Source organism: Eupeodes corollae, chromosome 3 (genome assembly GCF_945859685.1).
Source record: "Eupeodes corollae chromosome 3, idEupCoro1.1, whole genome shotgun sequence".
NCBI lineage: Eukaryota > Metazoa > Arthropoda > Insecta > Diptera > Syrphidae > Eupeodes > Eupeodes corollae.
Genome location: NC_079149.1, coordinates 134,791,976 through 134,811,402, shown reverse-complemented (window position 1 = coordinate 134,811,402; position 19,427 = coordinate 134,791,976). Strand labels below are relative to the sequence as shown.

The following is a 19,427-nucleotide window of genomic DNA, read 5'->3' as shown; positions in this document are numbered from 1 at the left end:
ATAGGGGACCTACAATTTAATTCAGATATAAAAATGTGATGTAAACTTTCTACTTACAGGACTTAATTATAAAATGTTTTTCAGTTTCTTTCAAAAAAATGATTTGCCTTAAGTATCATATGGAGGAGTTTAAAACCAGAGGCATTCGGGTCACCAACAATAAAGCCAACAAATAAAATGACAGCTTGTACAAATCGGAATGGAAAGGAGGGTGGTCTTCCACGTTAGACACATACAATGGCCAAAATAATAGAAACATAACTTAACTCCTTTAAATTAATTTATTTCTTTAGCATTTGTCTAACGCATCTTAATTTTGATCATTTAATTTTAATAGTAATTATTTAGTTATATTTTCTTTTTTAGAGCCAACTAAAATATTTCTTGAGGAATTGAATAGTTGTTCAATTCACTCGAAAACATCAACTTAGTTCCTTTAAAATCAGAGCTTCGTTAACATTACAGTATACTTGGGGTCGTTATGCAGGTAAACAAGCCATCTGATAAGTAAAATTCTCTATTATATCCTCATATATAAATACTTTAAAAATTTTCTATTTATAACAAAATTTGGACTCTTAAGTCGAATGCTGTGAACTTCTTTTTTTTTATAATAAGCGCACACTCAAAGGGATATATTACCCTTATTATGCAGACACAGTGTGAGCACTTGGAAAGGGAGAGAGGGGTTGAAAGGAGATGTCGGTGCACATTGGTTTTGAATTCCTGAATATTGCAATAGCTGGGAAAGGCAGAGTGTGGCAAGGCATTGCACATTCGCATAGTACGGTTAAAGAACGATTCTCTGTACTTGACAGTACGACCGTAGATGGGCTCGAGGGTATATTGATAAACATTCCTAGAAGCGCGAGTATTACGGTTGAACTGTTTAAGGGGAGGAATGCATCTGGCTATTTCTCTAGAGCATAAACCATTAAAATAACGGTAAAACAGGGTGAGACAAGAAACATTTCGACGATGTTTAAGTGACGTAAATGATCTTATGATGGTAATATCACCAATCAATCTAAATGCTCTACGTTCAATACTATCCAAGAGGCTTAAGTAAGTTGCAGGAGCACCAGCCCGGACATGGGAGTTATACTCAAGCTTTGGGCGTATATAAGTCTTGTAAATAACAGCCAGATCAGAGGGGGAGAAAAACTTCTTGCATCGCCTCAGAAAACCCAAACATCTTGCGGCATTTTTGGCGACATTGCGTATGTGATCGTTCCACAAAACTTGGTTGGTGATACACATACCAAGAATATCGAGATGGTCAGTTTCCTCGATGCAAGTGCCATTTATGGATAATGGCCGGGGGCGTATATTTCGCTTTAACTATACAAGACAGCATTGCGTTTTCGAAGCATTAAATTCCACGCGGTTTCTTATTCCCCATTGCACAATGCTGTTTAGGTCGGAATTTAACGAGCTTATCATATTTTGTCGTTGCAGTTCCACATCCGAAGAAGAGCGTTGCGCATCTGAAAACGAATATGAAAAGCTAAGAGTACTATCGTCAGCGAAACAATGTATTGGATTAGATGTTGCAGACAGGAGATCATTAATAAAAATGAGAAAGAGTGTTGGAGATAGAACAGAGCCCTGGGGCACACCAGCATTTATTTTGTGGTTTTCAGACTTGAATTCATCCAACACAACTTGTATTGAACGATTCGAAAGGTAATTAAACCGAAAGCACGCATTTTCGATAAGAGAGCCTGATTCCAAACCTTATCAAATGCTTTTGAAATACCTAGTGCAATAATCTTACTTTGTCCAAAACTATGTAAAGATTTATTCCACTGAGTTCTGACATTAGTTTTGTGAGCTTCAGTTTGAACGGTTCCCACATTGCCTATGAATAGTCATTTTCCAATCCATTTCAAATAACACAACATTAAGTGAAGACATTGTTTATCTTGTATTATTTTGGAAAATGACTCTCGTTCAACGTACGACTGTATTTTGAAATTGCACCTTCTATGGAAATTGTGCGTTAAGCTTGGGTCTCTGCAGAAAATGAAAAACCAGCAAAGGCAGCAAGAAATTTACTGCAAATTTTTAGATGACATAAACTTTAACTTTTAATTTTTAATTTTACATTACACACTACTCAGCACATACATAAATGTACACAGTTGAAAACACAGTACCTTGAGCGACTAGAATATGTAAGGTGATAACAACACAAGACATTAATGCCAGACAGAAGGGCAGAAGAGAAAGACAAAACAGACAAAAAGAACACATGACGCGGTAGGTTTCGAGACGACCCCCATCTTTCTACTAACCACGCTCACTGAGCTTGATCTCGGTGATCGATTGGAACCGAAGCTTTATCAGTGACTAGGCCGTTGCTTAAATTTTGTTTTTAAAGCTGACTTGTCTCTAAAAATCAATTTAATTTGTATGACATTTAGTAACATTCTTGGAGAACTTTTATCTACTTTCGAGATCTCACTAATGGATACGTCTTTATTATGAAGTGCTAAAAAAGACTCAACAATGTTTTTGAGTGCAGTGTTTCTGTTGTATGCGGCATATTTAAAGATTACAAAATCCTAACAAAAATTTGGCTTTTTTAACTAAACAAGACCAGTGTATTTTTTAAAGCTCTATAAACTGTTTGGGACATATTGTTTGTGTACTCATAAAGTTCTTAACTGAATAGTTTCACAACATATAAATTGTTAACTTTTTAAAGATGTTTTAGCTTTACTTTAAGTAAAAAAAAAACAATTAAACTCAAAAGTTAGAAATGTTTCTATTATTTTAGCTATAGCTGTATACTAATAGACTTTCTGGTGGAGAATTTGTTTACTTCGTATGTTTAATTCTAAACTAAAATTGAAATAATATTCAGGTGAAAGCTAATTTAAAGAAATGCCAATCATCCAGGACTGTGTAAGTTTGCTCATATGATTTAAATTGTTTATTTATTAACAAAAACTACAATAGTCAAGACCTAATAAGTCGTTTGAATCAATGTGGATCGGAAGGAATAACAGAAATCTACCCATTTTTATATCATGTCCTGTAAGTGCGTCACACAAAAAGATAGGCAAAAAGATATCCAATATTTATTTACAAGTACCATTTGAAAACGTTCAGTGTTGAAACAGTTATTTTTAAATGAAGGGAATTATCTAAAAGAGTGGAGGTAGTTATGATTACATGCATGTTAAAAATTTTCAAAATGTTAGTTAAATGGCTGTGGAAAATAAAAAAGTTAAAAACAGATAAGAGATGATAACTTCAATGCTAAGGAATTGATGAGAAGATTGCTTAAAAAGAGAATAGAACACAAAATTGATCAAGAAATTAAAAATATATATATGTATGTATATTATAAAAAGAAAATATCTTTTGTTGTATTTAATTTAAAAATAAAAATCCCTTTTACAAATCTATCTTAATATCCTCTAACCCATATATACAATATTATTTATAAGTGTTTTAACAATTTTAAAATTTTTGTATTTGTCTATTTTCTTTTACTTTTTGTATTTTTAATATTTTTTCTTATTTGCGTATTGTTGAAACATCCTGACAGAAGAGAGCTTTAAGTACACTACATAGAACAAAAAATTAAATTTTATTAATTTTATTTGTTTGTTTGAATGCTATCGCAGAACAATGAATGTTGTCTACGCTGCGCTAAGTTTTCACATTTAAACTACATAAGCGTTGATAATGTTGGGGGCTTTGCGCAAAGAGAATATTCATTGGATTTTTTCAAATATGTCAGTCTTCCTTTAATTTTTTGTTATATTAATAATTTGGCAATATAAAGCAGAAAACACAAAAATTCTATTAAAACAGGGCAAAGCCCAAAAACTTAATGGAACCAAATAAAAAGTTTAAGGTTCCTGTGGGACAAAAAGTGATTTGAATTTCTTCAAAAAACGTGTCGAAGAAGGCCACTGACTGCATTAATCTATTATTTTGTTTATAATCTAATGGTGATTCATTAAAAATAAAATGTTCAGTTCAGTTCTACATAAATGTGAGTGCAACAAATTTTGAACCTTGCTAAAAAATAAAAATAATTTATAGTGAACTACATGCTAAATATTTATAATTATTTTAATCGTTCATCAAAAATATTGCTTTGAATTTATCTAGTTTAAGTTGTAGTATCTATCAAAACTTTGTACTACAATATTTTATTTTATAATTCAATAAATAATAACAAAAGAGAAACAACACACAATATCGAACATTTACTTTGATATGCAATTAATTTGCGAGCACAAATCCTTGAAAAATTCCCTTTCGCGTAGCCCACAACATTGTATGTAATGAGAGCTTAAATTTTGTTAATTTATGTTTATTTTTTTTAACTTTGAATTCCTGAAGGACATCGACTGATGTGTTTACTAAGAGTTGAAAGAAAATACAACTAGGTCTAAATGGAACTACTCCTCTTCTGCTTTGCACTGGGTATTCAACACGACGGCATCTATATCGTCTGTGTGTGCGATTTCTAATGTTATGCTATATAAATTTTATATGAAAGAAATTTCATGCTTTACCTCCGGTTTTCCTAAGTGCTGAGGCTTTCTCACGCAATCCCGGTGGCAAGCTAAATGGTGCCGAACCAAATGGGTCCTCGGGGATTGTGGGATTTATAGTTGGCCCACCGCCGTTTCCACCACTAACAACTGCAGTTTGTGCTGCTACTTGTGCTACAACTGGGGCTACTCCTGCTGTTGGCTGTGGTGGTGCAGGTACCACGGGAATTGGAGTGGATTGCATTTGATTGCTGCTACAATGATTGTTCTCAGTCGGCGTCAATGTTGATGCAGTAGAACCAGATTTTGCAGTAATACCTTTAAGAAATGAAAACACACATTTTTTTTTATTTTATGGAAAATTATAATTAGATTAAAGCTTACTTCCTTGACTCCCACGCTGACGAATTTTATCAAATTCTACCTCAAAAATATGATCCTCAGTCATCTGACTGAAGGGCTGGTCTTCGAATGGATTCCAAGCATCGACTCTTGCTTCTAGGGTGAGTGAAGCACCTGCAGTTGCTGCAGCTGATTCTAATGACGTTCCCGTCGTATTTGCTGGCAAACTAGAAAGCTCTGTATTGGAAATGGAAGCAGAAATCGATTGCGATAGCAAGCGTGCATTGGCCATATTCTGTTCGGATAGGAATAGTCCAGGGTTAGATCCTTGACTGCCGCCGCCAGTGCTGTTGGGTGGTGATTCAACGTTACCACTGCGGCTCTTCACAGACTGATCGTAGGGAGCAAGGAACTGGGATGTTTCGTTTGCAAAAGTTCTGGGCATGGGAAAATAATTTAATTTACAGGCAAGCAGGCAGTTTGGATTGGGTCATTCAGCAAGCGACCGACAATAAATAAACGAATATGAAATGAAACGAATTGAAATTTAAAAAAAGAGTAAATAAAAAAGAGGAGAGTATTTTGAAAGGATCACTTTAGCAGGGCAATCAAAATTTACAATACTTACTTATTGAATGCTGAGGTGTCGCTTACATTGCGCCTATGACCACCACTTGACTTGGGTGGTGTTAGCATTGTCTTAGTTGGAGTTCCTAGTGCTGCAATCATATCGGGCGGAAGTGACATTGGCTGCTCTGGCAGACTACTCTCGATAGAAGCAGCGGATTCTGCAATACTAGCAGCTTCACTAAATGGATCCGGATACGTTGATTCAAAGAGTCTATCCAAATTTGCTCTATTGCCTTTCGGAGGGGGTACCCCCCCTTGTGTGTGTGCCGTTGGTACTGCCTGTTGCATTGCTTGAACTGGTGTTGTGACTGCTGGCTGCTGTGCTTGTGGGGTTGCGATTGGTTGTGCCGGTTGCTGCTGAGATGGAGCAGTAATTGCTGGGAAGTTTGCTTGAAATTGTTCTACTACCGGTTGTGGTGATGTTATATTATTTCGTGGCGATGGACTGGGTGGTAAACCCAGCGAGAGTGGGTGCTGACTGTGTGCCGAGCTTCCTTTGGGTCGTTGTCTGGGTGCAACGCTTGTTCCAGATTCCACGATAGGTACACTTTGAGGCTTGACTTTTACAGTAGTAGAACTGTGTAGGCGTTTGAATTCTGTTTCAAAAGGAGGCACTGCCAGTTGTTCGAGTACGGGTAGGGGAGATTTCTGAAAGGTTTCATGATTCGTAAAGTAAAAATTGTTGTTTTTGGTGAACAATGCAATGGATAAAGATTTTTTTAAATTTTAGTGACTATTATGTCATTTAGAATATCATTTGATTCGTGCTTTTTTTTGAAAATCATATTGCTTTTTCAAAGATTTTAAATAAATGCTCATAACTACTGGTTACAGCGAAATTCCACAATAAGGTTTTAAGTTGGTTTCACTGATGCTTAAAACGTAGCATTAATAAATCATGGACTGATTGAACCAGAGTACTTTAATATTTTGAAACATATTATTCTAATCTGCCTAAAACAAGTTAAAACCAATTCAAAGAGCATTTATTAAAACAATGAACATCAATTAAATATAAATTCTTTGTCCAGTCGCTTTTATTGATACATACAAAAAACTACTTCAACATGAATAAATTCTTAATCATTTTCAACATGAAGCAATCAAAAGCAAGGCGTTGTCGTTGTCGTTCATTCAACTTTTTCTTTATACTTCGATTCATAATTAATTCAATAAAGACAAACAATCAACAAAATAACAAATATACTTACGTGCAGATTTTGTACCGGATTCTCTTTGCCTACAAGTTTAAAGGCAATCTCACAAACTTGGAAAATATTGGGTCGTTTGTCCATATCTGGTTCGAGCATAAATTTTATCAACTGATGCATTCCTTTTGTGTATTTTGAATTATCGGGAATTGAGAAATTACCACTCTGAATGGCAAGTGTACTCTCACCAAAGGGCAAATTGAAAAAGCATAACTTGTACAGCAAACACCCTAACGCCCAAATATCTGCCTTAGTTGTGATGGGTTTTCCACTGTACAAGTCAATCATTTCAGGTGCCCGATACGACAAGGTGGTGTACTTTTGAATTTCTTCTTCAACTGCAGTCACACCATGAGTCGTGGGATTAAGAATCTTTGCAGTGGCCGAACCAAAGTCACACAAAACAAAATTCCCTGCATCGTTTTGCAATATATTCTCGACCTTGAGATCACGATGGATGATCGGTGTTTGACAATAGTGCAGGCGTGAAACAGCCTCAGCGATATCACAGAATATAGTCAAAACTTCTGATTCAGTGAAGCCCACTTGCAATCTACCCACAACAACAAAAAAGACACAATGGTAAGAGTTGAGAAGATAAAATTTTCAAAAATGTAAATTTGATTTTACCTTGCATTCATCATGGCCAGCATGTGATGCTTGCAGTAAGGCATTAATAGAAGAACCTCACAAACTCCATTGCCCGTATGAGTAATGCTTGAGTCGACATAGCCAATTATATTTTTGTGGCCATTTAAGTTGCTCTGTTAATAGAATATAAATTATAGTAATTTATTGAATTTATGCTAATGCATTTTAAAAAACTTACAGATATTTGAATTTCTCGCTTCGCTACGTTCAGATCATGCTCGTTATTTACGTACATACGTTTAAGAGCGTACTTAGCATTTCCTGAATTGGCTTTGGCCAGAAATACCATCGCAAAACCACCTAGAAAAAAAAAACGAGAAATAAAACATTTAGAAATTATTTTTTATAAAATTTGTTACGGTTTTGTGTTTTCTTTTTAAGAAGGTTTAATTATTAAAGAGTTCAATTTCAATTTATATCATCTTAAGCTTGTTTTGAAGAGTTCTTATGTCTATGTATGGAAGAACTTGAGGCCTCAGGGCACCCTAGAATCAAATATAACGTCCCAAAAGACTAAGGTTGGAAAAAGCTTCAAAGCCGTTTGTTTTTTTAAATTAAGTATTAAAGGTATTGAGTTTTTTACAACTCAAAACTTTAAAAGTTTTTATCTCAATACTTCATATTTTAAATAATTTGCATCCGATTGATTTGAAATTTTAAATATATGTAGGTACATATGAAGCTTGAAAAAATGTGTTTTTTTTAAGTTCATAGGATTTTTTTAAATTGAATAATTAATTTTAGTTTATAACAATTTTTTGTCAGTTGGTTAGTCCGGCCGTGGACCCTAAAAATATTAGACGTCATAGCAGACACACTGGTCAACCATAATTAACTTCCCGTAGGAAGTTATTGTAATGGGTCCGATTTGTCAAATTGAAAATTTTGACATTTCTCGACGTTTCAAGGTCCCTAGAGTCGATATAAAAGATTTTTAGAAAGATTTCTGTGCGTACGTGTGTACGTACGTTCGCGACATTTTTTTCTTCTTCCATAGCTCAAAAACCAGAAGAGATATCGACTTCAAATAAATAAATAAATAAATTTTGTTATACAGACAAAAATGCAGAAAGATGCAGAAAGGACTCGCAAGAAAATTGCGTGGGTGGTTTTTTTACCATAGCAGTTTAAAAAAAAGGTGAACATTTTGGTAAACCCTATATATCTTACGAACCAATGAAGCTAGAGACTTGAATTAAATTTTATATTATATATTGTAACGTGATACCAAATCAGTATATTTTTGGACAAAAATCCAATCAACGGATTTTTTATAAATCAAAAAAACTGAAAAAAAAAATTGTCACCTCGAAAATTTTACGAACACAAAATAATTGTATCTCCAAAACAATTTTGTGCAACGAAAAATCATGTTTTTGACATCTGGTAAAATTTTGAGAAAAATCGAATTGACAGTTTTTTTATAAAAAATATAAAAACATAAAAAAACATTACTCAAATTTGGTAAAAATTGTTTTTCTTCTCAAATATCTTTTCAAAACTTCGAGATTATAGCTTCCAGCTAATTTAAGTTTACAAGAAATATTGTTTTGAGAAAAATCAGTTTTTTTTTACAAAAAATAAAAACCTAACTAAAAAACAATACTTAAACTTGGTAAAAATTTCCTTTCGACTTAAATAGCTTTTCAAAAATTAAAAATATTGTCTTAAAACTTTTTTTTTCAAAGAAAAGATTGTTTTCGGTATTCAGTAGTTTTTTTTATAAAAATCCAACAGTCCATTTTTTCATAAAAAAATTGACGTTCGGTTCTTGATATTTCTCAAATTAATTTCATTTATCCAATTTGTAATAATTTAAGAAATTCTACTAAAATTGGTAAAACGAATTTTGTCGACTAAAAATCTATTCAACAAAAGTAGAAATTCTCACTTAACTATTTCTATATATATAAAATATTATTGGTAATTTTCCCAGGGACAAAACTACAAAAAGAGTTAAGTTGTGCTAAATTTGAATCTTGCCTTACATTCTTTTTTTATCGCATTAGATTTTTAAAATATGCCTTTTTAAAAATACTTAATTCAATTAAAAACGGTGTTTTTATTGCTTAGGATAAACACAAAATAGTTCTTTACTATTTCGTTTGCAAAAAAAAATTCTTCTTCTAGATACAATTTAAATCATTTTAGTTTTTCTGAAGATTTGAGAAATCGGGAATTTAACGTTTTTATGGTTTTGAAATTCACGTTATGGAGTCCGAATTTCGATCTGCTCAAATTATAAAAGAGACGTTTTTAACGTTATATTTTTATTCAATATGTTTCAAAATCTTGCGATGGATTCGTTATAAAACAAAAAATATTAAAACTGTTCGGTCTTTTGTGTAAGCAACAGTTTTATCTTCAAAGCTATAAAAAATCTTCTTAGTGTTTCATTACGACTTATTTAGTAAACGAGAAATCTAAATTTTTGTAACATGTTTCGAAATACTTTACATTTTTAAACTGAATATTGAAGATTGGGATTATAGATTTGAAAAACCATTACGAGTGTTATACTGTTTTATGGATTAAGGTAGCCTCAAATGTGCTTTTTCAAATTTTAAGAATATCCAAAAAACTTGACGCAATGGAGTGATTTTGGATCCGGATTTGAAAACCATGGCCAAGAGAATTTTTTTTTAGTTTGGAAGAATATATAATACTGTTCTTAATCCGCTTTGTTCGATTTTCATTTAATTAAAATAACCATATTGAATGCTATACAAACAAAAATACCAATGTACGGAAAGGATACACTAAAACATTCTCGGCCAAATAAAATCTCATACCCTAAATTTATAAAATATCAAGTGGTCTTTTATAAACTGCATCAAAACTTAAAATAAATCGATTAAGTTTATATGTATGAACATGAATGTATGCACTTAAGTATGTTTATGGTATATTTATAAAACATTTCCTATTTTAAGCTAAATTTGAAAAAAAAAAAGAAATCAATAACTTATTCGTTTCTACCGAATTTCCTGTGCCAAGGCCAAAAGGTTTCCTTTTATATCATTGCACCATTCCACGGCACCATTCCCAAAATATAATTCATAGAGCCGAGCAATTTAAAAATTGAAGCACCGCACCTGCTCCAAAATAAACGCAAAGTATTTCAAACGGAAGCATAAACGGAAATGGTTCCCGCCATCATCATTGCCGTCTAATCATATTACTACGGCTGATGTTGAAGCAAAGAACTCGTTGAGTGCGAATACGAATACGAACGCGAACAGACTGCTATTGCGATTCATATTCAAAGCACACACCCTGTGCTATATTTATTGCGTTTAGCAGCAGCAACAACAACGGCAGAAGTTCAAAAAAGAGTTAAAACCTAAAAGTCGACCATACATTGTTGTGGACAAAATGTACGCTCAATGAAGGACTGACTTGACTGCCCATAAGTCCATGCCATCTTGTTTTTTAATTTTTTATTTCGAATGTAATGGATACTAAAATTGCATATATACAAAACGAAAACGATTAATATTCGTGCAATAAAAAAAAAAAAAAACAAAAAACAAAGTAGAAAAACTCCTTAAAATTGTCTGCCGCAGTCACGTTCGCGATCGATAATATTGCACAACTTTGAGGAGCATAATAAGCTCTACCGCCCCTTAATTTTGTTTGCGTTATTTTGATAGTTTCTTATAGATGTTCGTTATTGGACATTTACCAAAAAAGGTATTTCATAAACTTATAAAATTTCAATATTAAGTGCAAATGGCAACAATATAGAAAAAAGTGATGATGCATACAAAACCTAAGTTTAAACTGTCACACTACGTAAAGTACTTCTATTATTGAACTGTCAGAACCAAAGATTCACAAACTCGTCATCAGATTCTAATTATAAAAACAAAGATGGATCCTTCCTGTTTAACTTCGTTACTGTTTTCCTAACCTATAACAATCTCCCATACTTTATGCTCTTTTAAATTGATTATTTAAAAAACATTGCAATTTATGATATAATTAATTTCCATAAATAGCGACCTAACGTAAAAAACAGGTAAGGCATATCAGTGAAACTGAAGCCGATACGGTAGCGGCGGCCGGCGACGTCCTCTGGCGGATGGAAAAAAAAGGTTGGTATGACATAAATGTCAATTATCAGAAAATAAAACAAAACCAAAATAACCAACATTAGACTTGAATGATTTCAAGGTTGCTGAAAGACAACAACTAAATTTGAGTTCATTATTTTTATTTCTACTTTTTTTGTAGAATAAAATACATAAATTGCGTACATTAGAAGTTAAAAGCATTTATGATATTTTTCTTTTTCGTTTAGGTTGGTTCATCTTACGATTACTATGGGTTGTTATTTCTGAACGCTTTGTTGGGTTTAAAATAGAATCAAGAGAAATAAAATTAAACTTGTGGATTACCTAAATGTACATATATATAAGAATACCTACATTATTTATGTTCTTAGCTACAATTTAATAAAAATAAAAATACAATTTACATAAACGGTAATTGATTCGCAGGTTTACTTCCAAGTAATTTGATTATAGGCAGGGAGTCGTGCGTCGTTGCTGTTGTAATAAAAATATATAAAATATAAATGAAAAGGTCACGAAAAAAGAATTGAAATTATTTTTAAAATAACCTTTTCTAACAACGTTCGTTGGAGTCTTCTTCAGAAATCCGATATTGGAGTGGAATCGGCAAAGGTGATAAGTTATTATCGCGTTTTTGATAGCCATATTTGATAATTACCAAACTTTCTGTGTAGAATCAAATGAGTTGAACAATTAACGATGATAATTGTCAAAATAATGGTTGCCATGATGAATTTTTCAAGAGGTTCAAACAAGAAGGACAAAACTGATTTTTTTGTTCAAATTGTTAGTAGAATGTCTATTTGAATGAAAAACTGGGAATGTTGATAAAATTTTGCATTGGGTAGATGGTAACTCTAAATTTATTGTCAAATTCATTGGAAAGCGACATTAAATGGCTTCATATTCAGTCAACTGCAGTGGACAGGATTATACATTTTTATTTTTAACAAGGCAACATGTTATTTTTTCAAGTGTCATAAACTTGAAACTTGGAACTCTACTTTACTAATTTCTATACCTTTAGTTGATCGTACAAAAACTAACAAAAACACTACTAAGGCATGCTAAAATTCAACCTTGACTTGGATTTTGAATTTTAATGAAATATTTCTTATTCCTTTTTTAATTTGACATAAAAGATCAAATAGAATTGTGCAGAAAATAAACAAACCAATCATCAGTTCATCGGTCAGTTGAATACAAAATTATAAAAAGCTGTCATTTTGACATATGTAAGTGGTATTGACTTGATGTTAGTGACATTTCTTGACTAGCTTTCCAGTCCACTTTCCAATTAATTTGATTTAATTGGAAGGGAGATTTTTGGCAGCTGACCAATCAAATTCTAGAAACTTGTCTTACTTTCAAGTCCATTGAGCAGGTTCAGAACACATGAGGGACTTCATTTGCAGTCGATTGCATTCTTTGAACTTACATTTTGACCAAGGCAACTTGGTAGTTTTTCAAGTATCATAAATTTCAAACTTGGATCTTTACTTCACTATCCTCTACCTGCAGTTCATCGTTACAAAACTATCAAAAACATTATTGTTTTCAAAACAGTCTTTAAGTACAAATCTTTAGCTACAAGACCATCACGATTTACATTTTGTATTGTAAGGAAATATTACTTATTTCTTTTTCAATTTCACAAGGAACCCTTTTACACAAAACATTTAAAAGAATTGTGCGGAAAATAAATAAATCATAGAGTAATAAAGTTCAGCTGTTAAATGAAAAAACATGATCAATTGTCATTTTGAAAAAAGTTCACTTAAATTGATAGTTAGGGAGATTTTTCTTGACCAACTTTTCAGTCAAGTTTCCAATAAAGTTGTGTTAATTGGAAGGCAATTTTTTGACACTTCGCCAATCAGATATTAGAAACTTGCCTTACTTTCAAGTCCCTTATGTTGCCTGAACCTGCCCATTCTTTTAACGCTAATTTACACCAATGTAATTATTCTTAACTGACTTTCCAGTCAAGCTTCCAATAAAGTTGTCTTAATTGGAAGGCAATTTTTTGACACTTCGCCAATCAGATATTAGAAACTTGCCTTACTTTCAAGTCCCTTATGTTGCCTGAACCTGCCCATTCTTTTAACGCTCATTTACACTATTGTAATTAGGCGTCATAATTTTTAACTTGGAACTTTACTTCCTATTTACCTTTATTTTGAGTTCTTTAAATTTTTTTTAAATAAATCTGGCCGTATACTTAAATATTGATTTAAAACCCTCATTAGTTGCAAGTTTGATCAGCTGATATTTTTTGAAAGTTAACTTTTTCTTGACTTAGTTTTTGGTCAAATTTCCAAAGAGGTTGACTTAATTTCAAGACATGTTTTGACAGTTGGCCAATTAGAGGCTAAAATGTTCACTTACTTTCAATACGTACATATGTCGTCTGAACCTGTCTATTTATGTGGTGATAATTATTAAGCTTTACAAGCCACATTATTGGTTTTTGATTGTATTTTGAAACAACCCTGTTCTTATTATTGCTGTCAAAAAACTCTCAACACCTCATTCTAAAAGCTCCCTTGTTGATGTCCTTTTTTCAAACTGAACTTCTCAAAACGATTCGTTTAGGTTTAAATAAATTTCCAAGCTGTGATTTTTTAGTCATGTAAATTGCGAGAATTAACCTTTTACCTCTTAATGTTTACTTAAGCATTTTAATAACGTATATTAACATCTCAATGAAATATTTAATTATATAGGAATATACCTTTGTGTAAACTTAATTTAAAAAGCTTTTTTTTACTCTAAATAAGATTTCATATCATTGTTTTCTAATTAACTTTAAAACAAATCCCCCAACTATACATACGCTTCAATTCCAATTACACAGCTTGAAGGCAGGCAAAAATAAAAACTACAAAACATAACATGAGACATTTTTGCAATAATTAAAAATACCAAAACCGGTTAAAGTCAATGCAAAGAACCACCCAACTTAAACTCAAACAACAAACAACGTTTAATTTTATTTTTTGTTTTAATTTTCATAAACAATTTGTTATTGTTTATTCCGTGTGTATTTTTGTATTTTTAGCAAAAACCATACATATATACATATATCTTAAGCTGGAAGCAGAAGCTTGCTGAGTGTGCTGTGTCAAGAGCTGTTAGCCTTTAGTTAAAACTTCATTGGAATTCAATGGCAAATGCGATGTACCTACTCGTTCCTAACAGTGGAGTGAAGAACTTCCATTATTCTAATTCTTCCATATTTGTGTTTTCTTCAATATTATTATGTACTTAAAATTGACAATACACAGTGTGAATGAACCGTAAGACTGCTTAGAACCGGAGCAAAGTCCAGATCACTGTGAAGATTTGTTGTTGCAATGAAGCACGCACGCTCCACAGCCATCAGCTTCTGGCTTCAGCCGAATAAATTGGTTTCATAATTTTGCTGTATTTATAAACTCTGTTTGGGCTGCGCTTACAGCAAACAACAACGGTGAGTCAGCTGTTGCCGCTAGGGGGCTAGACTATGCATGGAAATGTGTCCTACTTTTATCTATCCAACCCAAGTCTATATAACACTCACAATTCTTGGCATGCTACTTTTGCGCTTTGTTTGTTCATTCTTTTGCGACTATACTAAGACGGAAGACTCATACCCTTGTTTACCTACTAGTCCAATGTTCAGCTGCTAGGTTTTAAGTTTTTTGCATGAGTGAAGCAGGAATTGCAACGGGGAATACAATTATTGACGTCTACATTATGTTTCCTTCATCGCATGTTACATGTACGTTAGACTGATTCAAAACAAAAAATTGGACAGGTTCAGGCAACATAAGGGACTTCATTTGCAGTCAACTTCATTCTTTGAACATACATTTTGACCAAAACAATTAGGTAGTTTTTAAAGTGTCATGAATTTCAAATTCAAAACATTACTTCGCAAACCTTTTATATGAGTTCATAGTACAAAAAGTACCAACAAAATTATTTTATTTAAAATACTCCACAGGCAAGCTACAAGTCCATCACGAGTTGTATTTTGTATTGTAAAGAAATATTTCTTTTCCACATTGACAAGGAACCCTTTTACAAAAAGCATTAAATGAAGTTGTGCAGAAAAAAAAATCATAGAGTAATAAAGTTCAGCTTTCAGTTGAATGAAAAAACATGATCAACTGTCATTTTGATAGAAGTGGACTTGACTTAATAGTTAGGGAGATTTTTCTTGGCTAACTTTCTAGTCAACCTTCCAATAAAGTTGCCTTAATTGGAAGGTAATTTTTTGTCAGCTGGCCAATCAGGTACTTGAAACTAGACTAACTTTCAAGTATCTTGTGTCATCTGAACCATTATAATGTCTTTAAGTTATGTAAGAGCTTTTGGCATTTTTAACTTCTTTGTTTTCTAACTTAAGAACATGTTATTTTGAAATCAGTATGAACTTTTCTTATAGTATTTTAAAAAAAAGGTATTGACATATTTTCCAATTAATGCACTTTATCATATATCAATATAAAAGCTGAAATTTAGACGTCACTTAGCTATAACCAAAAAGCTAGTTGAAGACATTTTATTTGTTTGAATCAGTCTAATGTGCATGTATAGATTGTACGAATTTATGTACGAACTCGTACATGCATTAAAGTTCACACATTAATGTTGAATTGCCGTAATAATGTATTTATGCGCAAATAATTAAACATGAACTTGACAGATGAAATAAATATTAAATTAATTATAATTATAATAATATTCGCAATCAAGACTAAGTTGAGTTTGTTTAAAAACAAGCATTGATACCAGTTTTAAATATGAATGAACATTGATAACATTCTTAGAAAACAAATTTAGACAATTAGTAAGTTTTCTAGATGTCATGCATTTGAAACTTCAAATTTTATTTCAATTCACTTTAATCAAAAACATTATTAATAACAAAAATGTATGAAAGTAGACTTGACTTGAAATTAATTCCATTTTGTCGTATACATATATTATTAGTAAATAATAAGTTTTAAATAAAACATGTCGAACATTAGTAGCAATTCAAAGATGAACTAAACAAACAAACCTTTTGAAACGTTCAGCGCTCAATTAATGTAAACAGTTAATGGATGCTGTCAAAAAAGAAAGATGCTTAAGATAATGAACAAAAGTTTACCAAAATCTTTATATTTTGTTCAATTTTATTTATTAAAAATAAATTTAATTGGTCAGAATGCATTTTATTTTCACAAATAATAATTGAAGAACTAAACTTTTACTTACAGAATTTTGCATCACCACAATATTTGACACTCGATGTTGCGAAAATTGGAATGTCAAACGAAAACGTGTAAATGTTCAATGTGAACGATTTTCTGGTTTTCGAAAATGTTTAGCCGAAAACTCCGTTGCGGGCTTGGAGTTAAAAGGCTTTAAGATAACTTAAATGGATTTATCATACACATTCAGCCCTATCACAAATTATATCGCAATTGGAAACTTTTGCGAAGCCCGCAGTGAAAAATCTCATACAATATTAGATTTTGAACCGATTTCGTGATACGGTTTTTCGGAATTCGTAAAAGCTCTCAATTACGATGTAATTCGAGATAGGCCCGATTAAACACTTTTCAAAAGTAAGTAATAAAAAAATAAATCTCCTTTGGTAAATGGTTTAATTGGCTGCGTTCAATCTTGCCATCTTGGATAGGTGACTTTTTGGATACCTACCTTATTGAAGGAGTGGGATACCTAATTTGAGATAGCTGACAAAAAATGAATCTGACTACCCCATACAGATTTATTTTTAAAAATTTCGCTTAACTTTTTGATCTTACTTACGAGTACTTACTTAAGGTGGCGTTACAGTCAGGGGCGGACTTGGGCCTCAACCAACATGCGTCTCAAGCCAGCTCGGTCCCTAGCTAGCTGTCTCCAGTTTCGCACACCAAGTTTGTTGAAGTCTTCACCCACCTGAGTGCGCCACCTGAGTCGCTGTCTTCCCCTACTGCACCGTCCCTCGGGATTGGATTCGAATACCTACCGGGCTGGAGCGTTGATGTCCATTCGCTCTACATGATTCAGCCATCTAAGCCGTTGGACTTTAATTCTGCTAACTAGGTCAGTGTCGCTAGACAGCCCGTACAGTTCGTCGTTGTATCTTCTCTTCCCCATCTATGCGTACGGGACCAAAAATCATCGAAGAATTTTTCTCTCGAAGCATCCTAAGACGCTCTTATCTTTCTTTGACAAGGTCCAGGCCTCAGCCCCATAGATGAGAACCGGTAGGATGAGTGTCTTATAGATGATGATTTTAGATGCTCGCGAGAGGACTTTACTTCTCAATTGCCTTCTAAGTCCAAAGAAGCAGCGATTTGCAAGAGTTATTCTTCGTTTGATTTCAGTGGTGGTGTCGTTGTCTGTGTTAATAGCGGTGTCTAGGTAGACAAAGTCCTTAACTACCTCAAAGTTATAGCTGTCCATGGTGACGTTTTGTCCAATACGTCGTTGGTCAGTGTCAGTGTTTTTGATGACAGCATATACTTGGTCTTGCCCTCATTGACCACTAAACCCATCTTCTTCGCTTCCGTCGCAATGGTAAAAAACGCTCTACTGACATCATGCTTTGATCTTCCAATTATGTCAATATCAGTATCCGAGTAATTGGATGGACCTTTGGAAGATTGTGTCTCTATTGTTGACGGTTGAGTTTTGTACAATTCTTTCCAGAACGATGTTGAAGAAGTCGCATGACATTGTCTAAAACCATTTTCTCCATCGTTATTCTGCATAAACGGATAAGTTTGACAGGGATGCCAAAACTAGACATTGCTCTGTAGAGCTCTTCCCTATGGATGCTGTCATAAAAAAAAAAATAAATTGGGTGGCGCGACAGTCCGTTGAGAACCAAGGCCTAGTGACTTACAACTCTCAACCATTCCTGTGTGCGAGTAATGTTGTCAGGAATGGAGGGGACCTACAGTTTATATGCCGACTCCGAACGGCTAATTTCGAGAAAGCACTTTTTCATGACAATAGTTACTCTTGGAGAATTTGTCAATTCCTCGCAAGAGGCAGTACCCGTGAAAAGACTTTAGATGGCATAGGCAGGGATCGAACCCAAGACCTCTAGCATGACAGTCCAACGCACTAACCATCATGCCACGGGTACCACACTGCTGTCATACGCGGCTTTAAAATCGATAATGAGATGGAGAGTATCGATTTGAAGCTCCTGAATTTTGTCCAAGATCTGCCGTATTGTCGATAGTGGACTTTTCTGGTCTGAAGCTACACTGATAAGGACCAATCAGGTTGTTGGCGAACGGCTTCAGACCTTCACCTTGTTAAGGAGACTAATGCCTCTGTAGTTGGTGCAATTTAGAGGGTCTCCTTTAGATCAATATGGGACATAAAACGGAGACTATATTTACAGTCAGATTATCAAAAACAAGTTGACTTAGTAAAAGTCAATTTTTTGACACCTGTCAAATCAGATATTAAAAACTTCATTTTCCTTATGTTGTCTTAAATGTGTAACCGATTCAAAAATAAAATGCGATTGATGATCCCATGAATTTTCTGAGCTTTTATTTATTAAAAATTCAAAATCTTACTAAACAAACTGCTTTATTCTTTTCAATTGTTGTTTTTTTTTTTATTTAGAATAAAAGTAGAAGTGAATTAAATAAAAAAAGTAAAGCTTTGTCCTTAAAAGTATACTGATTGTTTGCATAAGAAATTAACATCTCCAGCAAGTTAACATAAACAAAATGAGTAAACTTTCAATTTTAATACGAGTAATAGCAACCATAAAATCATTCAACTTCGTTTTTTTTTTTTTAATTTCTAATACACACACAATTAGTCTATCATTGTCATTTCAAACGTTTAATTGTCGAAATCAAACCAAATACTATAAAAAAAAAGAACAATAAAACCCACACGTTCTACATGTTCATAAATTAAAAGAATAAAAATGAGCAATCTAACAACATTCGTGATTCATCAAATATTTGATTTTTACTCGCAAA

The 19,427-nt window shown here is 33.0% G+C and overlaps 1 protein-coding gene across 1 annotated transcript in view; it reads right to left on the bottom strand.

The window, feature by feature from the left end:
* The window catches only part of LOC129950829 (uncharacterized), a 67,086-nt gene that overhangs the window by 30,352 nt on the left and 17,307 nt on the right, over positions 1-19,427 (bottom strand). Inside the window, exons 2-7 of the mRNA XM_056062747.1 lie at positions 7,533-7,654; positions 7,334-7,467; positions 6,704-7,256; positions 5,491-6,140; positions 4,905-5,299; positions 4,542-4,838 (exon numbers count right to left, since the gene is read on the bottom strand). Coding sequence (XP_055918722.1) covers positions 4,542-4,838; positions 4,905-5,299; positions 5,491-6,140; positions 6,704-7,256; positions 7,334-7,467; positions 7,533-7,654 — 2,151 coding nt within the window. The remainder of the gene's footprint in view (positions 1-4,541; positions 4,839-4,904; positions 5,300-5,490; positions 6,141-6,703; positions 7,257-7,333; positions 7,468-7,532; positions 7,655-19,427) is intronic.